This window comes from Crocodylus porosus, unplaced genomic scaffold (assembly GCF_001723895.1).
Source record: "Crocodylus porosus isolate Cpor-Errol unplaced genomic scaffold, CroPor_comp1, whole genome shotgun sequence".
In the NCBI taxonomy this organism is placed as follows: Eukaryota; Metazoa; Chordata; order Crocodylia; family Crocodylidae; genus Crocodylus; species Crocodylus porosus.
Genome location: NW_017728911.1, coordinates 7,694,233 through 7,711,219, shown reverse-complemented (window position 1 = coordinate 7,711,219; position 16,987 = coordinate 7,694,233). Strand labels below are relative to the sequence as shown.

The window sequence follows — 16,987 nt, the reverse complement described above, 5'->3', positions numbered from 1 at the left end:
GAGCCCCCAAGGTCTGGAACAGCCTGCCGCCGGAGATGGTTCAAGCACCTACATTGAACACCTTCAAGAGGAAATTGGATGCTTATCTTGCTGGGATCCTATGACCCCAGCTGACTTCCTGCCTTCGGGTAGGGGGCTGGACTCAATCTTCCAAGGTCCCTTCCAGCCCTAATGTCTATGAAATCTATGAAATTCCCTGGTGAACTCCTGGTCAAGCTCTTGATCCTGGGTAGGGGGTCTGTAATAGACTCCCATCATTGTGACCCCTATGCTGTGTTACCCACGGATTTTAACCCAAAGGGTCTCTAGTCATCCACTTTGGGTGCCGATGTCAGCTTGCAGGGTCGCATATCTTTCCTTGATGTAGAGAGCTACACCCCCACCCCTTTTGTCCACTCAATCTCTCCTGTACAGTGGATAGCCATCTATACCTGTGGTCCAGTCATGTGTGGAGAAATGTTGCACAATTCACTGCATAATTGTTGTGCCTTTCTCTGAAGTTACTGGCAGAGACAAGACACAAGGCCAGATGAATCACAGATCTGATTCAATACGGTAATTCCTACTTTCTAATCTCAAACTGCTTCATACAGATTTTTTCTAATAATGGGGGAAAGAAGAAAAACTACATTTCTCTTTTGCCCCTTCTAAACCATCCTTGGATTCCTTTAAGTTCCCCTCTTTGTTTGCACACCAACCCCATTCTTTTAACTTGACTTTGTCTTTCTTTACCACACATCCTCCTAATACTAGGGGGGGAGGGGGCACCTGGGCTCTTGCTGCAGCCAATCGCCAAGCCAAGGGGTGGTGGGAAGGGTGGGGGGGCCCCCCCAGTACTCTCCCTGGCAGACCTGGAAGTGGACCAGAGGTACTTTCGGTCCACTTCCAGGACCGGTCCACTTCTGGGTTTGCTGCTGAGCACACTGGAGAGTCCACCGTGCTCCTGCGGGATGCTCTGTGTGCCCCAGCACCGCACTGATCACAAACTGTGCCTGCTACCTCAAGGTATGTAGAAAAAAACTTTTAAAGCTGTGCCTGTGTCCAATTCACTGAATCAGCATCGAATCTTCAGATTCAGATTCGGTCGAATCAAATCAGGGACAGTGATCCAAATCAAAAGACTGAATCACTGTCCCCGATTTGGGCTGAATCCAAATTGAATAGGGCCCATTTCGCACAGCCCTACTTGCCAGTATAGAAGCCAGAGAAAAAGCAGGAGCAAGAAGTAAGAGAGTCTGTGATAAATATGGGCATTCTTATGAGACCAGAGATTTGGTTTCTGCAAGGAAAATGTTATATAAACTTACCTGTGATGCCTGTAAACATATGGCCCAGACATGCAGTGCGGGCCTGAGGTCTCACTCATCCCATATGCCTCATAGAGTGGGATGTTCAGACCCAGGAAAAAATATATTGTTTCTGTAGTGAGAGGAGCAGCTCCAGAGAAATGCTTCTGACATCGAGAAAAACCCAGTGCACGGCGGATTTTTGCAAGTACCAAATAGTCTGCTAGTCTTGTTTGAAAGGGCTTCAAATCACTGCTTAGTAGAAAACACACAAAAGGACAAAAGAATTAAAAGGAGAGCAAATCAAGTGTGTATTTCAGTTACTAGTCATTTGCCATTTGACTTTGGATGCCCAGATGTGTTATTTTCTATTTGTATTTTTGCAAAAAATAATTCCAAATACCTAATGTTTCCATTTTGCACACACTTGTTGGGTCTATGGAAAAGCACTGTGGACAGTGTAATTTTCACTGCTCCTTCATTCTTTTTCATTTCAATTCCTCTCTTTTAAGATCAGACCACTAAACGCTGTTATTATTGTCTAAGAGCCTAACTGGCAATTTGTAGGACCTAGCTAGACTGCTATACTATTCACATAGCAAAGACCATGTCTTTTGGAATCGTTTTGAGATTTTCAGCAACACTTATATGACTTTACAATCAACTGCTGTCATGTTTTGCGGCTTGTCTACAAACAGAAGCTATCGTTAACTATACACTAGACTCTGAATATAAAATACAATTGCTATGCATATAGTGGTTTCTTGTCATATACTTTAATTAATTTTCATAGAATATGTATCAAAGTCTGAAATGGGTCTCCAGTAAGTAAACAATAGCCTAGGGCAGAACAAAAAGTGGGACTGCTTGTGCTAGAAAGAAAATCTGTAAAAATCCAGGCAAACTTGACATACTGGTAGATTCTGAATCTAGAATAATTTTAGAAGATGCTTTTAACATTTTTCCCAGTAATTTCTTCCAAAACTATATAAGACTACAAATACAATGCTTAAAGCCAATTACTAGGCAAAACATTTGTATTCTTTTCCTGAAATGCAGAGAATTTTAGGGAAGAAAGGTGTCAAGAGGGGATATAATCTTCCTCAACCTCACATTTTTCCTCAGACTTTCTGAGCAAAATGTTGCTCGTTTATACTTAAGCAGTCTCAGTGACTGCAAGAAGGTTAGGGTCACTGAAGAAAGGTATAACTGAGGTAGGATTTGTTATTAAATGTACCTTCTTGAAGAGCTTAGGTTCCTTTCTAAGCTAACAGACATGGCCCATGATATCATTTTCCTTTTCATAAAGCTTGACTGAGCAGACACATCTTTTAATTTCTCCATGATTTTTTCCCATACCCGAGGAACACCCATAAGAGATGTTGGCTGTGCTTCTTTCAGTGTGTTGATCAAGCCACCCTGTTAAAACAATAAAGTATATTGCAAAAGGTCAGAATTAGTAATAGGGATTTTCCCCTTTGCAGTGGACTGTCTTGCAGTAGTTACATAGATAATACCATTTAAAGTCAAAGAACTATTAGTCGGAATAAAGACTCCTGGAAAAGGCCTATTTCAGCTAGATCCTTAGTTGTATCAGGGCAGGGAATAGCACATGTATTTGCAATGGAGTTGGGGGAGGGAGGAAGATTATAGGTAGTTTTACTCTTTATTCCAGAGGTGGGCAAAATATAACCTGTGGGCCAGATCCAGCCTGCCATGTGACTGGATCCAGGCTACGGCTGCCCACATGGGGCTCCACATAGGGCCAAGTCCTTCCTGCTTGCATTGGGGCAGCCTGCACCAGGCTCCTGCTGGCACCAGCAGCCTGATCCCAGCCAGCACATGCAGTGTCCAGCAGGCTGTTCCTGGTGCGGCTGCAGCCAGGTGCTGCTCTGCTCCCATTGCCTCCAGCACTGGCTCCTGCTTCTGATCTTGCCCCTGCTGCACTGCTCCGGTGATGCGTAGGGGGTGCACGTGCACCCCCTGAGATTGGCCATGTCGCCCTGCGAGAATTGCTGATGGAACTTCCGCCAGCGGCGGGGATCAGCTGCTGGGGGTGCAGAAGTGGGGGCTAACAGGGCTCAGCCCCCACAAATGCCAGGGCAACCCGGCTGCAGGCTGCTGCAGCAGGGGGAAGGGGCGCACTGGGCTCACAGCTGGCTCAGCACAGCAGGTAGGTAGGTAAGGTTTCTTCTTCCTTTAGTTTCTGGGCTGGGGGTGGGGGGAGATCAAGACCCCCACAGTGCAGGAGGGAGTGGGGTAGGGCCAGGGCTGAATCATTCATGCCTGCCGCACTGTAGGAATTGTCCCAGAGGATGGGGCCTCAGCCAGGCTGGGTCGTGGGGCAATTGCAGCCTGGCGGCTTCTGCCACTGTGCACGCTGCAGCGGAGCCGGGGGAAGGGAAGCACATTCCCCCCACCCCCTGGCTCCAGTGCCATGGCCCTGGATGAGCTACTGGGCTCTGATTGTCCCATGACCCAACCTGGTCAGGGCCTCATTCACAGTGAATGGAGCCCCAGCTGGGCCAGGCTGTGGGACAAGCAGAGGCCAGTGGCTCCTGCAGAGTCATGGCACTGGAGAGCCAAGGGGGCACATGCGCCCTCCCCCTCCCCCCCAGTCTTTGCACAGGGTAAGGGCAGGCTGCAGCTGCAATGCGAGATGGGGTCTGCCTGCTCTGCATCTTCCTGCAGCCTTTGAAACTGGTGTGGCATGCCGCTATATGCCTCGCTACCTGGCCCACCCCGTGATGGGACATACATGGCGGCGTACTACTTTCAAAGGCTGCAGTGAGGTGTGGAGGTGCGGAGCAGGCAGAGCCCAACTCACCGCGCAGCTGCAGCCCAACCTTGCGCTGTGCAAAGCTCAGGGGGGGCCATGTCCCCCTTGGCTCCCCAGTGCCCCAACTCTGCAGGAGCCGCCAGGCTCTTCCCAGGGATGACTGAGATGGGGCGGGGCAGGGGTCCCACGAACTGTCTCCTCCAGCCTGGTGGTGCAGCCGAAGCTGGCCCCACTCCAGCTCCGGGCCCCCCTGGACACTGTGGGGCTGGAGCTAGACCGGGGCTGGTGCAGGGAGGCAGCCAGGGCCAGTGCAGGGCTGGGGAGCAGTGGCTGCCAGCGCCAGGCAATGTCCCCTGGCACAGGGGAAGGGACAGCCGCATGGGTGCAGTGGACCCTGAGCCCCATCCCTGCCTGGTGGTAGCCCTAGCCTCACTCCCTCTGCCCCGTGGCCCTTTCTTCTCCCTGCACTGCTTCCCCCTGCAGACTTTTGTGTGCAGGGGGAGGGAGGGGGGAGTATGCGTGCACACATGCACACATGCACTCAGTTCCCCACAAAAATGTTTTTTCTCTCCACCCCTGGCCACCCTCTGGTTGGTGATCGGCTGCTGGTGCCCCCTCAGTATTAGGAGGCACCAGTCGCTCATGCGTCCTGTCCCATTGTGCAGGGCTCCTGTGGTGCCAGATCCAGCTCCAGCTGCAAGCTGCCTTCCACCAGAAGGTGGGCAGGAGCTGAAGCCAGAGCCCCATGAAGCCACTAGGAGTGGTGTGGTACAGTATGGCAGGGGCAGGAATGGGAAAAGAAGCTGCTGCTGGAGCGGGGTGGGGAGGGCAAGCAGAGCAGCACCCAGCTGGCAACAGCAGCATCAGGAACAGCTCGCCAAAAGCTGATGCTCCTTTGCCTGCCACACTGTACCACACCATGTCATTCTGGACAGGTGGGCGAGCAGTTTCAGTCAGGTAGCTCCTGACCCAGTGCACAGGGCTCCTGCTTCTGTTCCCAGCTGCCTTCCTGTGAGTTGAAGCCCTGAAAGCTGGGGCAGGAGCCAGCTGCCTGCCAGGCATGGCACAGCACAGTGTGGCAGTGGTAAGATCAGGAGCAGGAGCTGCCACCGGAGGCAGGGAGAGCATAACAGCACCACCCGGCAAGGGTACCGGCACTGGAGGGAGCATGGTGTGGGCTGCCCCAATGTGAATGGGTGGGGCTTGCCCCCATGCAGAACACTGTGGGGCAGCATGGACTGGACCATCCGCACAAGTTCTGCTGCATGCACTTCCTGCCCCCGCTCACCCACAGCAGGCTTACAGGACCTAGCACCTAGGCAGCCCCCTCTCCACACACATACAATGCACACGCCCCCCATACCTCCCCTCACACATACCCCACACCCCACCAGAGGGCAGGGGCATGCAGGAAATGGGCCCAGGCCTTGGCTTAGAGCTGTCACTGCCCCACAACCCTACCCCATGATCCCAGTCTTGCATATACCTCCCACTCCTGAACACTGCTCTCCACCCACCCACAACCCCAAAGGGAGTTTTGGCAAGTTGTTGGGAGTGGGAGAAGAGGGTGCTTACCTAGCCCATAACAGCTCAACAAAACCTCCCCATGTGTCCCTCGGGCTCAAATAATTGCCCACTGCTGCTTTATTCCATCTCCAAAATACACTTTCATAATCTCTGCCTGACTGCAGGGGAATCCTCAAGCTGCTGTCTTAACAGGGGCTTGAGGATCTGGTCTCATTTAAGTTAATTTTTAAAAATATTAAAGATATATCTAATCCAGATTTCCAGGCATTACTCAAGTCAAGCTTAGAAGAAAAGTGGAGGCTTTGGGCACTGGAAACTGGGTGTACACGAATCACTGGATTTAACTTACCAAAATGTTAATATAAGATAAGCAATTCTTCCTGCACCTCCTTGAAAATCAAATGCTTTACTAAAGGCTTTTGCCACTGAAAAAAATCACTTAAACGTAAAGTATAACAGGTACCTTTAAAGCATCTGGCTCAGCAAAGTAGACTTGCTCTCCCCATTTGATACCAGTCCAAAGATCATAGATCTGAGCAGCGATGTGGCTGAGTGGAAGGTAACTGACAATAGTCTCCTGCTGGATTTCTGCTGGTTGCATGTCCCCTGCTCTACTGCAGTGTGTGGCAGTCCAAGTTATCTGTGCATAAATTAATACACCATTAAAAATAATTTTCATTTTCTTCTAATATAACTATATTCTATTAGTAATCTATGGATCCTTCTGAATGAGATACTGGTATTGCTAAAGGTATCCCTACCTTTAACATATATGATTATTACTCATCTGACAGCCCATTCAGAGCCAAAAAAATGGCAAGACAAACTGTTGTGGAAGGACAAGAAGTTGCAGATATGTAAGGTAATGTAACATAATACTGACAATCTTTTCTTTACTTTCTGGACTGTGAATACTAAAACCCTTCCCCCTAACATTCATATATATACTTATTAACAAAGTAACAGTGTGAAAATTAATCTCAGCAGAGGGATCACAGCCTGAATGGTCAAGGAGACTGAAGTACTCCTTCACATTTAAAAATAGCCCCACCTGGGTTACAGTGGGACAGCCATACAGGAAAGCTTGCATCGTCCTCTTGGAGCTGTCCTGATATGGATAAGAAGGACTCCAGTCAAACTGTCATTTTCCCCATTGCACTGATAAGTTTTGAAAAAAGTTTTTGAAAAAAACCCTCGGTATACTTAAAGAATCAGGAGCTCACATGGTAGAGTCAGTTAGCAAAGCCAGCACCGTTTATCATCAGGAATATTGTGCTTGTTATGCTAGGATAGGCATTGATGGTGATACTACTGAACGCTAATCGTGAGAACCACAGACCCAGACTTGTTCCTTGCAGAAGATTTGCCAAAGTCATTCATGAGGAGAGGACTTAATCCCGTATCATTGCAGGCAGAATTTCAGACATCAGTAAAACTAAAGAATATATAAAGCACATCTGATATCATGCCCAAGAGCATTGATTTTTTATGGGATTTTGAAATGGTGCTTTACTCAGGCTAAAGCTCCTTATGCCCCTTTCTTCTCATTCCTTTTCTAGATAGTTCTCTGCTTGTCTCAAAAGATGCCCTCCTGGGATGTTAATCTTTTGAATTGCACTACTGTATGAGGGAAGATAAAGGGAATACATAAAATAAAGCAATGTGGCACACACCATGCCTTGTATCTCTGTTAATTTTCTTTATAATAAACACTAAAGGGATAATAAGCACAAGAGAATGTGTTAGTGTAGGGTAAAGCGGGTTTGCAGGAGAGATATGAAAGAAGCAGTCTGACATATAAAGTCAGGGAGGCCATTCATTCTGTAGAAGGCTGTACTGGAGAAGTCTTGTAAAAGAAAAGAACAGAAGTGGTATGATAGAAGGTCTTCTAAACTGTGCAGCTGCATTGTCTGCTTAGGGTTACAAAATCCCTCAGCATGGGGGTAGGGACATAAAGGCCTGACCCAGCACTGCATCTCCATATGGACAGAAGGACAAACTTGTGACTAAAGAAGGCAGCAACACAGTTGCAGGCAATGGATGTTTTCCACTGTACTGGACAGCATAAAAATAGCCTGTTTGGGAGCTGCAGCCAGGAATAGTTTGGCAGCAAAATTGGAAACACCATTGGACCCTTTTGAGATAGAAGAACATAAGATTTGCCAGACTTAGTCAGTCCTATTTTATCTCAAGTCCAGTGCATCATGCATCCAGACATTTTTCTTCCTCCTCCTCCCTTTTGAGTACATTTTCTCAGACCTTCTTCCACTGCATAGTTATGCAACAGACAACAACAATCTTGCCATTTGTGAGCAGCCTTTTGTGAAAAATCTGTTTTCCTTCTAGGACTGTTTGCAGCAGCATGGAGAGGGCTTTTGTGAAGAACAGGACTATAAAATACATGAAACTTTGCTATTCTTTACTTAATCAGGAGAATCTAGAAATAATGTAATTTACAAATGTAATAATGCTACACTTAGTAGGGGTATGTGAAGTGAGCAGTATTCGATTCGGATTCAGTCCAGTTTGGGAGGAGTGATTTGATTAGCTGATTCAGATCACTGTCCTGATTCAATTTGACTGAATCGGGATCTGCAGATTTGATTCTGATTCAGAGAATAAGCAATTCAGCCATAGACACAGCATTATATGTTCTTTCTACGTACCAGGCACGGCTCGTGAATGCTGTGGTGGTGGGATGGATAGAGCATCCCACAGGAGCATGGGAGGGCCCCTGTGTGCTTGGCGGCGGACTCCCCGTGCCACCAGCTCAGTGACTGGCCACAGGGGGACCCCGGGTGTCCCCCCAGACCCAGGAAGCTCCAGTTGCTGAGCCAGTGGGTGAGGGGGGGTCCCCGCACACTCCATGGCAGACCCAGACATGGACTGGAAGTAGTTCCAGGTCCGTCACTGAGCATGCAGGGGGACCCCAATGCTCCCTTGGGACGCTTCATCTGCCCCACCATCTCAGCATTCACAAAATGTGCCTGGTACCTTGACGTATATAGAAAAAACATATAAAACTATGTCCACAGCTGAATCATCGAATCTCTCTGAATTGAATCAGAGGCTTCCAATTCGCTTTGGAGAGATTAGTGGGTGTCCTGATTCAATTTGGTTTTGGAGATTCAGTCACCGAATTGGGCCAGATCTCCGCTGAATCGAATCAGCGACCAAAGCTTCTCACACCCCTAACACACAGGTCATGTTTAATATGTTCTTGCTGAAGCTTCTAATGTCAGACTCCTATGACTATCTGACATGCATGATTTTTGATAATCTGTGCAGTACTAGTTTGAATGACTTTTAGTTATCTCTTGCTTTTTGCTGCTTGCATGTTTTCAGAAATATAGTTTGAAAAAAGTTTCTTTAGCTACTGCATGAGTCTTCACCATGACCACATTTCAACTATTACAAAGGAACAGAAATAAATACCATCACACTTTAAGATTTTTTATATTCAAAGTATATCTAGACTACCTACATTATCATGACTCAGCATGGCCCCTTTTGGCTTCCCAGTTGTTCCAGAAGTGTATATTAAACCACAACACTGATTAGGTTTTTGGGAGTTGATAATGTCATCCAGTGTATCATCTGTTATCTCATTTCCCAGCTCCATAAATTCTTCCATCTGGAAAGTAAAATTAAAATAAAAAATTATATATCAAGTCAATATGATTTTCCCCTGTGCAAATAGCTCTGGGGCTGAGCCTGGTGTAGGACTATAGATTGGACGTCCATGTCACACAGACCCTTCTTCACTAGTTACCCCAAAAGTTTTGAGCTTGATCCCTTAATATGCAATTAGTGGAAGTGGAGTGTGCAAAGACATGGAAGTTTTATTATATCTTTTGATGAATGGGAACATTATTCTTTGTTCTAGCCTGATAACACAGGTCTCTTGTAATGGAGATTGTAGCAAAGTTTTCAAGTTAAAACACCAAGTAATTTGGCCACTTTCAAATATGCTGTTTTTGTCCACTCCATATGTAATAAGCCTTTAGATGCTTGAGTTAAAAGGTTCTACATAAAAGTAGCATTGTCATTGTTGTCATAGTTGTAGTATTTAATTATGTGACTACTGATTTGACTCCACTTCACTACTCAAAGCACAAAAACAGCTGTAAGTTTCTGGTTGCAGTCTTTCCGCTCAGGGCCACCATGGCCTGAAAGTTAAAGCACAAGGAGTCCTGCTCTATCTCATGTTGCTAGACTTCAGTTCACTGCAGATTAGCTCTTGCAGAATGGAGAATCTAAGACAGTATATTTTATTTGTTACTGTCAGGTATATTGAGGTAGACTGAATTTAGGAGGCTGTTGAATGTACCATGTACACATTAAAATCCCATTGGTTTCATTTTTAATAGAGGCTTGGGGTGCGTTATCACAGCACAGAAAGGAAGACCAGCAGCCAAATGATTAACTTCTCAGTGCAAGTAGAGGCCTCAGATGGTTTATAAAAGAATTATCCAAGGAGCAATGACCAAGGACAGTACCCCAAAGCTATTCCTGGCAAGAAGTTTGTCCATGGAGAGAGGTATATCTTGGGCCCTCTACTATGCTTGTGCTCAGTAAATGGGCTTGGCTGGAGGGGCTGAGAGAAGAAATGAAGATTTTATGCAATTGAGAGGGCTGATTCCTTCATCTCAAGATACACTTTGCATCAAAATGCACTATGGCTGAAATAGCCTCTGTGGCAGACAAGTTCCCTCTCTGAATCTCCAGTCTACAAGTCTTGACCCTGTCCTTCCTCCAAAACACCAACCCTAGGGGGCCCTACAGAACACAGTTCCAAAATGTGGAATGGCTATGGACACCCTTTATGGCTTCCTAAAGGAGGGAGGGAAGGAGTGTGTGTGTGTGGTAGGGGGCAGATCAACGCTTCCACAGCAAGGGAGGGATTGAGGCTGGGGCTGGGACAAGCTGCCCAGTTGGGGTGGGGTGGCACAGGACATGGGCGGGGGGGCAGGGGAGCATGGGTGCAGGCGCAGCAACACTGAGAGTGGGAGTTATGTCCTGCTGCCACTTGCCCAGCTGGGGCAGAGGGGCGCAGGATGTGGGTACTGCTACCACTTGCCCACATCCCATGCCCCACTGCCCCACCTGGACAAGTGGTGGCAGCACCCACATCCCACTGCCACTTGCCCAGCTGGTGCGGGAGGGTGTGGGATGCAGGCATGGTAGCACTGGGAGCAGGGGCTATGCCCTGCTGCTGCTTGCTCCCTTTTGCCTGGAGTAAGCCATGCTTGCATTGCACCCCCCACTCTGATGAGTAAGCGGCAGCAGGGCATAGTCCCCACTCCCAGTGCTGCTGTGCCTGCATCCCGTACCCCTCTGTTCCCCCCCTCCAAGTCCCACCCCCCCCCAAGCTGGGCAGCTTGTCCCAGCCCAAGCCCCAATCCCTCCCTCGCTGTGGGGACATTGATCTGCACCCCCTGCATGGCCCTTCCTTCCCCGCTCTGCCCAGCACAATGGACTTACCACTTGGAGGCAGCTGTGTCCAGTGTAGTGAGGACTGCTGTCTGTTTAGTCTATGGCCGAATCTCCAAAGCGGCACCGAATCTACGGACCTGATTCAGCCAAATCGAATCAGGATAGTAATTTGAATCTCTGAATTGAATCGCTGTCCCTTTGAATTGGCTGAATCCGAATCCAAAGCGAATACTTAACGCTTCACACAGGCTTATAACACGCATCTACTGATTTGTAGATTTGCTTGTTGAAAACCAATGTCATCCAGAGAAGTCAGAGTTTCTCTTAGTTACAGCAACAGATAATCATTGTACAATTATGCCAGCTGTCTGTCTACCTGCCACACAGATACCTCTTCCTATCTCTGATCTCAAAACTAATAAACATCCATCTCTGCCTTTGGTGATCTGATCTCCAAATTTCCTGTATGGAAAACAAACAGCAGCAACTACCATATGTTCTTATCACAACTGGTGTAATAACTACACCCTTCCATGGATGTACTTGGTCACATATCTGTTCCTGGATCAGTGATGTTTTCAGATATATTTTCTAATTGTGGAGCATAACATGTCAACTTAATGCCATTTCCTTTGTAAAGTTCTTAGGTATCCAGGTTGCAGCCTGTGATAGGGGCTAGGCCCTGATGCAAAACTTACCTCAAAGTGAAGAGTTCCTGAGCCAGTGGGATGCAGAGATAATCAGAAGTCCGGTGGGAGCAAAACCGCAGTGGGGAAAAATGCCGCAGCGATGAAAGAGGAAAAAAATGGGAAAAAGCACAACAAGTCCAGAAAGAGCCGAAGCTGGCTCCCGCCCCAGCATGGACCCATTTTATGGCGGTATGCTGGTACTGGCCCCTTAGGGCAGAGTTAAAAGCTCCATGGGGAGCCTGATCATTTGAATTGCACTACTGTATGATGATCCAAGGGTGAAGATAAAGGGAATACATAAAATAAAGCAATGTGGCACACACCATGCCTCCTATCTCTGTTCATTTTCTTTATAATAAACACTAAAGGGATAATAAGCACAAGGGGAGGAGACCAGAAGTGAGGCTTCCAGTGGGGCCAGGAAAGCCCTGGGGAGGAGGAAGCTCCAGACGGGAGCAGTGGTGGATGCCCCAGGATGGGGCACACAAAGAAAGGAAAAGGGCTAAATGACTTACCTAAAGAAAAGGTGTGGGTACAGGACACCTCTGGACAGGAGTGGATAGCCAGAGACCCTGCAAAGGGAACAGAGAGCCAAGAGTCTGGACCCAGATAAACATAATAGAGGAACAAGGACATCACTTGTAATAAGGTAAACCCAGTGGTAGCTGAGACTACTAGCAAGTCTTTGGTATGACGGGGAACCCAGATCAAAGTGAGGTCCGTACCCTATTTTTTCCTTTAAAGCCAAAAAACCCAACAAAGATCAGACAAAACATTGCCAGAGCTCATCTTAGAGGTGAGCAGAAGATAATACCTTAAGGTTGGCGTAAGGCGGGGTGTAGGGGAGGCAAAGTCCCAAATCGGGAACCGAACTATCCTGGTTACGGAAACCTCAAGGAAGGTGGGGCATAATATCTTACTCCCAATAATAAATGATTTTTCCATCAGAGACATGGCAGATGAGAACGAACCTGAAAGCCTTCCAAGACATATACTCCAGCACCGAACCATCCAGATTCCAATGAAATAGCAAAACCTGAGAGGTCCCTAAGAGTTAGGCACACAAAAAATGCCACAGGAACTTACAAATTGGTGCATTGGCTGGGAAAAACCAAGAGAAAGCAACCCTGAAGGCCAATATACAAATGGAAGTGAACCTAACACACTAGGTCGAGTTGCTGAGCCAAAAGTTACACGCTGTCACAAAAGTATTGGAAGTCCAGCAACAACAGGAATTGATGCAGAGGAATTGGACCACCTTCCATGTGCACAAAATGACAAGGGAAGACAATGTGGAGGCATATATGGAATCGTTTGAGTGGACAGTGCTACAAATGGGGCTCGACCAGCTACAATGGGTGAGTCAAATAGGATCCCTAACTATAGGGAAAGCTCAAGTGGCATATCAGGTGATCCCCAGGGAAGAGGCCTATGATTACAAAAGAGTCAAAGGAGGTATATTACATCACTTGGAACTCACAGCCAAGCATTACCGGAGGTTGTTCAGAGCCTGAAAAGGAAAGGACGATTGAAAGTCTCAGACCCTGATGCATCTCCTGAAGGATCTATTGAATAAGTGGGTTCCATTTGAAAAGATAGACAGGGCTGCTCTTGTGAACCAGATTTTATTAGAACAGTTCGTGCAAGATCTCAAAGATGAGACACAAAGACAGCTGAAGAGGCGTTGAGAATTGCTGAGGTGTTTGCAGCATCTGAAGTGGATCACGTCAAGGAAAGGGGATACGAAGGTACGGGAGGCCAAGTTAGAGATGACACAATGTGGTCTGGACCAACCAGATACCCAAGACATGGGGTGATATGCTACTGATGTGGAAGGTCCAGACACATCTCCCAGGAATGTTCCCTGGGCCCACAAGAGAGATGGAAGCCTGCGGGGGACAGCCCAGGTTAAAGGATCAGTTAGAAGCAAATGAAGGCATGGAGGAAATGGACTGCAATTTCGGAAGAAGTGAGGAGACAGCAGTTTGGGACAGGCCTGTGGTAACAGCATGGGTAGTGGGTAAAGCTGTCCAAGCCACCTTAGATATGGTTGCGCCCAGACCCTCATAAGGGCAGGATTTAGGGCTGTGCGAAGCTTCGATCTCTGATTCAATTTGGCAGAGATATGGCCTGATTTGGTGGCCGAATCTCCGAATCCAAATTGAATCAAGGGACCCTTTAATTTCTCTGGATCAAATCAGAACCCTCCTAATCGATTCAGAGAGATTAAAAAATATTCAAAGATTTGGACATAGAGACAGCTTTAAATGTTTTTTCTACATACCTCTAGGTAGCAGGGGCTCATGAATGCTGCGCTGCTTTGGCGCTTGGAGCGTCCCACAGAAGCAAGGGAGACTTCCCAGTGTGCTCGGGAGCAGACCCAGAAGTGGACCAGAAGCATTTCTGGTCTGGGAGTGCACTGGGGGCTGCCCCGCACCCTCCTGGCTCGGCAACTGGTGCCTCCTGGGTCAGAGGGGGGGCACCCGGGGTCCCCCTGTACCCAATCGCATGCTCTCTGGCAGACCCAAAAGTGGACCGGAAGTATTTCTGGTCCACTTCCAGGTTCACTGCTGAGCATGTGGAAGGCCCCCCCTCACACTCCTGTGGGACGCTCCATCCACCCCAGCATCACAGTGATCACGAGTTGCATTGGTACCTCAAGGTATGTAGAAAAACCTTGTAAAGTTGTCCTCCAGGGAGGAGGAAGCTCCAGAGAGGAGCAGTGGTGGGTGCCCCACGAGGGGGCACACAAAGAAAGGAAAAGCCCACAAGGGCTAAATGACTTACCTAAAGAAGAGGTGTGGGTACAAGACACCTCTGGACAGGACTGGATAGCCAGAGACCCTGCAAGGGGAACAGAGAGCCAAGAGTCTGGACTAAGATAAACATAACAGAGGAGCAAGGACATCACTCGTAATAAGATAAACCCAGTAGTAGCTGAGACTGCTAGCAAGTCTTTGCTACAACAGGGAACCCAGACCAAAGTGATGGTCTATTTTTTCCTTTGAAGCCAAAAAATACAACCAAGACCAGACAAAACAGCTCTGGAGCTCATCTTAGAGGTGAGCAGAAGATAATACCTTAAGGATGGCATCAGATGGGGTGCAGGGGAGGTGATGCCCTGAATTGGGAAACTGGACTATCCTGGTTATGGAAGCCTCAGGGAAGGTAGGACATAACATCTTACTCCCAATAATAAATTATTTTTCCATCAAAGACATAGCAGATGAGAACCACCCTGAAGGCCTTCCAAGGCATATACTCAAGCACCAAACCATCCAGATCCCAACAAAACCACAAAACCTGAGAGGTCCCTAAGAGCTAGGCGCACAAACGAATGCCACAGGAACTTACATAGATGTATTGGTTTTGACCAATATGGCTACAACCTGGATACCTGACACATGGAAGATATAGAATTTTAGTCAATTTTTTTAATGAAATCTTCATATTTTCCCAAACAGGAAGCAACTGTGACCATCTGAAAGTTGAGATCCTGCTCCTGCCTTTGTTTCAAGGTAATTTGCATCATCATACATCCTCACAGGAAGTGAGAGGATCTATACCAGCTATGAACTGACTGCCCAGAGTTTTCCATCTATTGACTCGTCTGTGAAATCCTATGAAATATGGACTTTCATTCCTACCCAGGAGAACTTCTACAATCTTTTCTCCATTGCCTGATGAAGGGTGTTTGTGTCTGGAAGTTTGTAATTAAAGAATTTTTTTTTGCAAAAATCGTTGGTCTAATAAAAGATATCTCTATTACGAGTCCTGATTGCCTAAAGTTTTCAGGCACTTACAATTTAGCAGCTGAATATTCTGCATCAATTTATTTTTACCATTCACAATTATTCAATAAGTGATGTTTAGTTTAACTAAGCTCTTCTACACATCACAAATGGCATTTTATCTGTTATTGTTCCACATTATGTATAGCACATTTTTCTAAACCAGATGACTTTGCATTATTAGATGCTTCCTATTTCAGAGAGAAGAAATTTTAAATATTTTAAAACACATTTAACAATTTTGCCTTGCTTCTGTTCAATTGCTAGATTGTCAAAACTGAAAGTATATGACATTCCTCTACAGTTCATAGTTTATACTTTTTGTGATTCATTCAATGTGGATAATTAAATCGGGTAAGGAAATTCCATTCTTGTTTTACAGTCAGTTTCTAACAACAGGTTTATTTTTATATTGATACTAGAAAAGTGTTTTCAATGAGGTTATAAAAGAAAATTGAGAGAAAACTCTTGCACTCAGATCAAGTTCTGTGAAATCCTGTTTTTCCCCCTCCCTCTCCATTACTTCAATCTGAGGTCTAAAACAGGCAGTACATCTGATCCTGGCTTTTTCCCTTATTCTACTACCAAAATATTTCAAGATCTAAGAAAGACCCCAAGAAACTAGAAGCGATGTTTTATTCTTTATACATTTAGAACTACTTAACTTCAACTATTACCTTTCAATAAAAATATTTATGACAAACACGACAGATTATCAAAAGTGGAGTTTTCTTAGGACACAAAATATTGGCTGTAGACTATAAGAGAACATAGGCAATTGTTAGATCCTGGATCCAATATAACTGGCTTCAATTCAGTATTCAGATGAACCAGGCAAATAACATACAAATACATTTCCTATAAGTAGGCAAGCTTCTTTGGGTAGATGTGGTATCTTTTATTAAACCAATTAAATAGTTGGAAAAAGGTTATTTGCAAGCTTTCCAGCTCAAACACCATTCTTCAGGAACTGGGAAACTCTGGTGTTGTTCTGCGTTCTCCAAAGTAGAAAAGAATCTAAAAGTGTGACAAGAAGTCTGTGAAAATGTAAATGAGTGGAAGTTTGGAAGACAACGGGTAGAGAGCAGTTGCAGAGGGAGGGGGTGGGAAATGTGTGAAGGAATGCAAATGGTCAGCATCAGGCAGACTGGTGAATCAGATGTCAGGTAGGTTATAATGTATCATAAATCTGATGTCTATATTAAGTCCATGATTTTTTATATCCAGTAGATTTATTAAGTGTAAATATTTATTAGAATACAAGGCAGTCGAGGGGAAAGAGATTTAATGGTGGGGTTCTACTACAGACCACCCAACCAAGGGGAAAAGCTTGACGAGGAATTCTTAAGTCAGCTCACGGAGGTAGTTAGGTCAAAGGACGTGGTCATCATGGGTGACCTGAACCTTCCAGACATCTGCTGGGAAGAGCAGTCAGCCAGGTCTGACCGCTCACGTAGGTTCCTAGCCAGAATACAGGAC

General features: G+C 46.4%; 1 protein-coding gene across 1 annotated transcript in view; it reads right to left on the bottom strand.

The window, feature by feature from the left end:
• The window catches only part of ACSBG1 (acyl-CoA synthetase bubblegum family member 1), a 69,770-nt gene that overhangs the window by 18,614 nt on the left and 34,169 nt on the right, over positions 1-16,987 (bottom strand). The window contains exons 7-10 of the mRNA XM_019533380.1: positions 9,077-9,226; positions 6,056-6,232; positions 2,524-2,705; positions 1,308-1,538 (exon numbers count right to left, since the gene is read on the bottom strand). Coding sequence (XP_019388925.1) covers positions 1,308-1,538; positions 2,524-2,705; positions 6,056-6,232; positions 9,077-9,226 — 740 coding nt within the window. The remainder of the gene's footprint in view (positions 1-1,307; positions 1,539-2,523; positions 2,706-6,055; positions 6,233-9,076; positions 9,227-16,987) is intronic.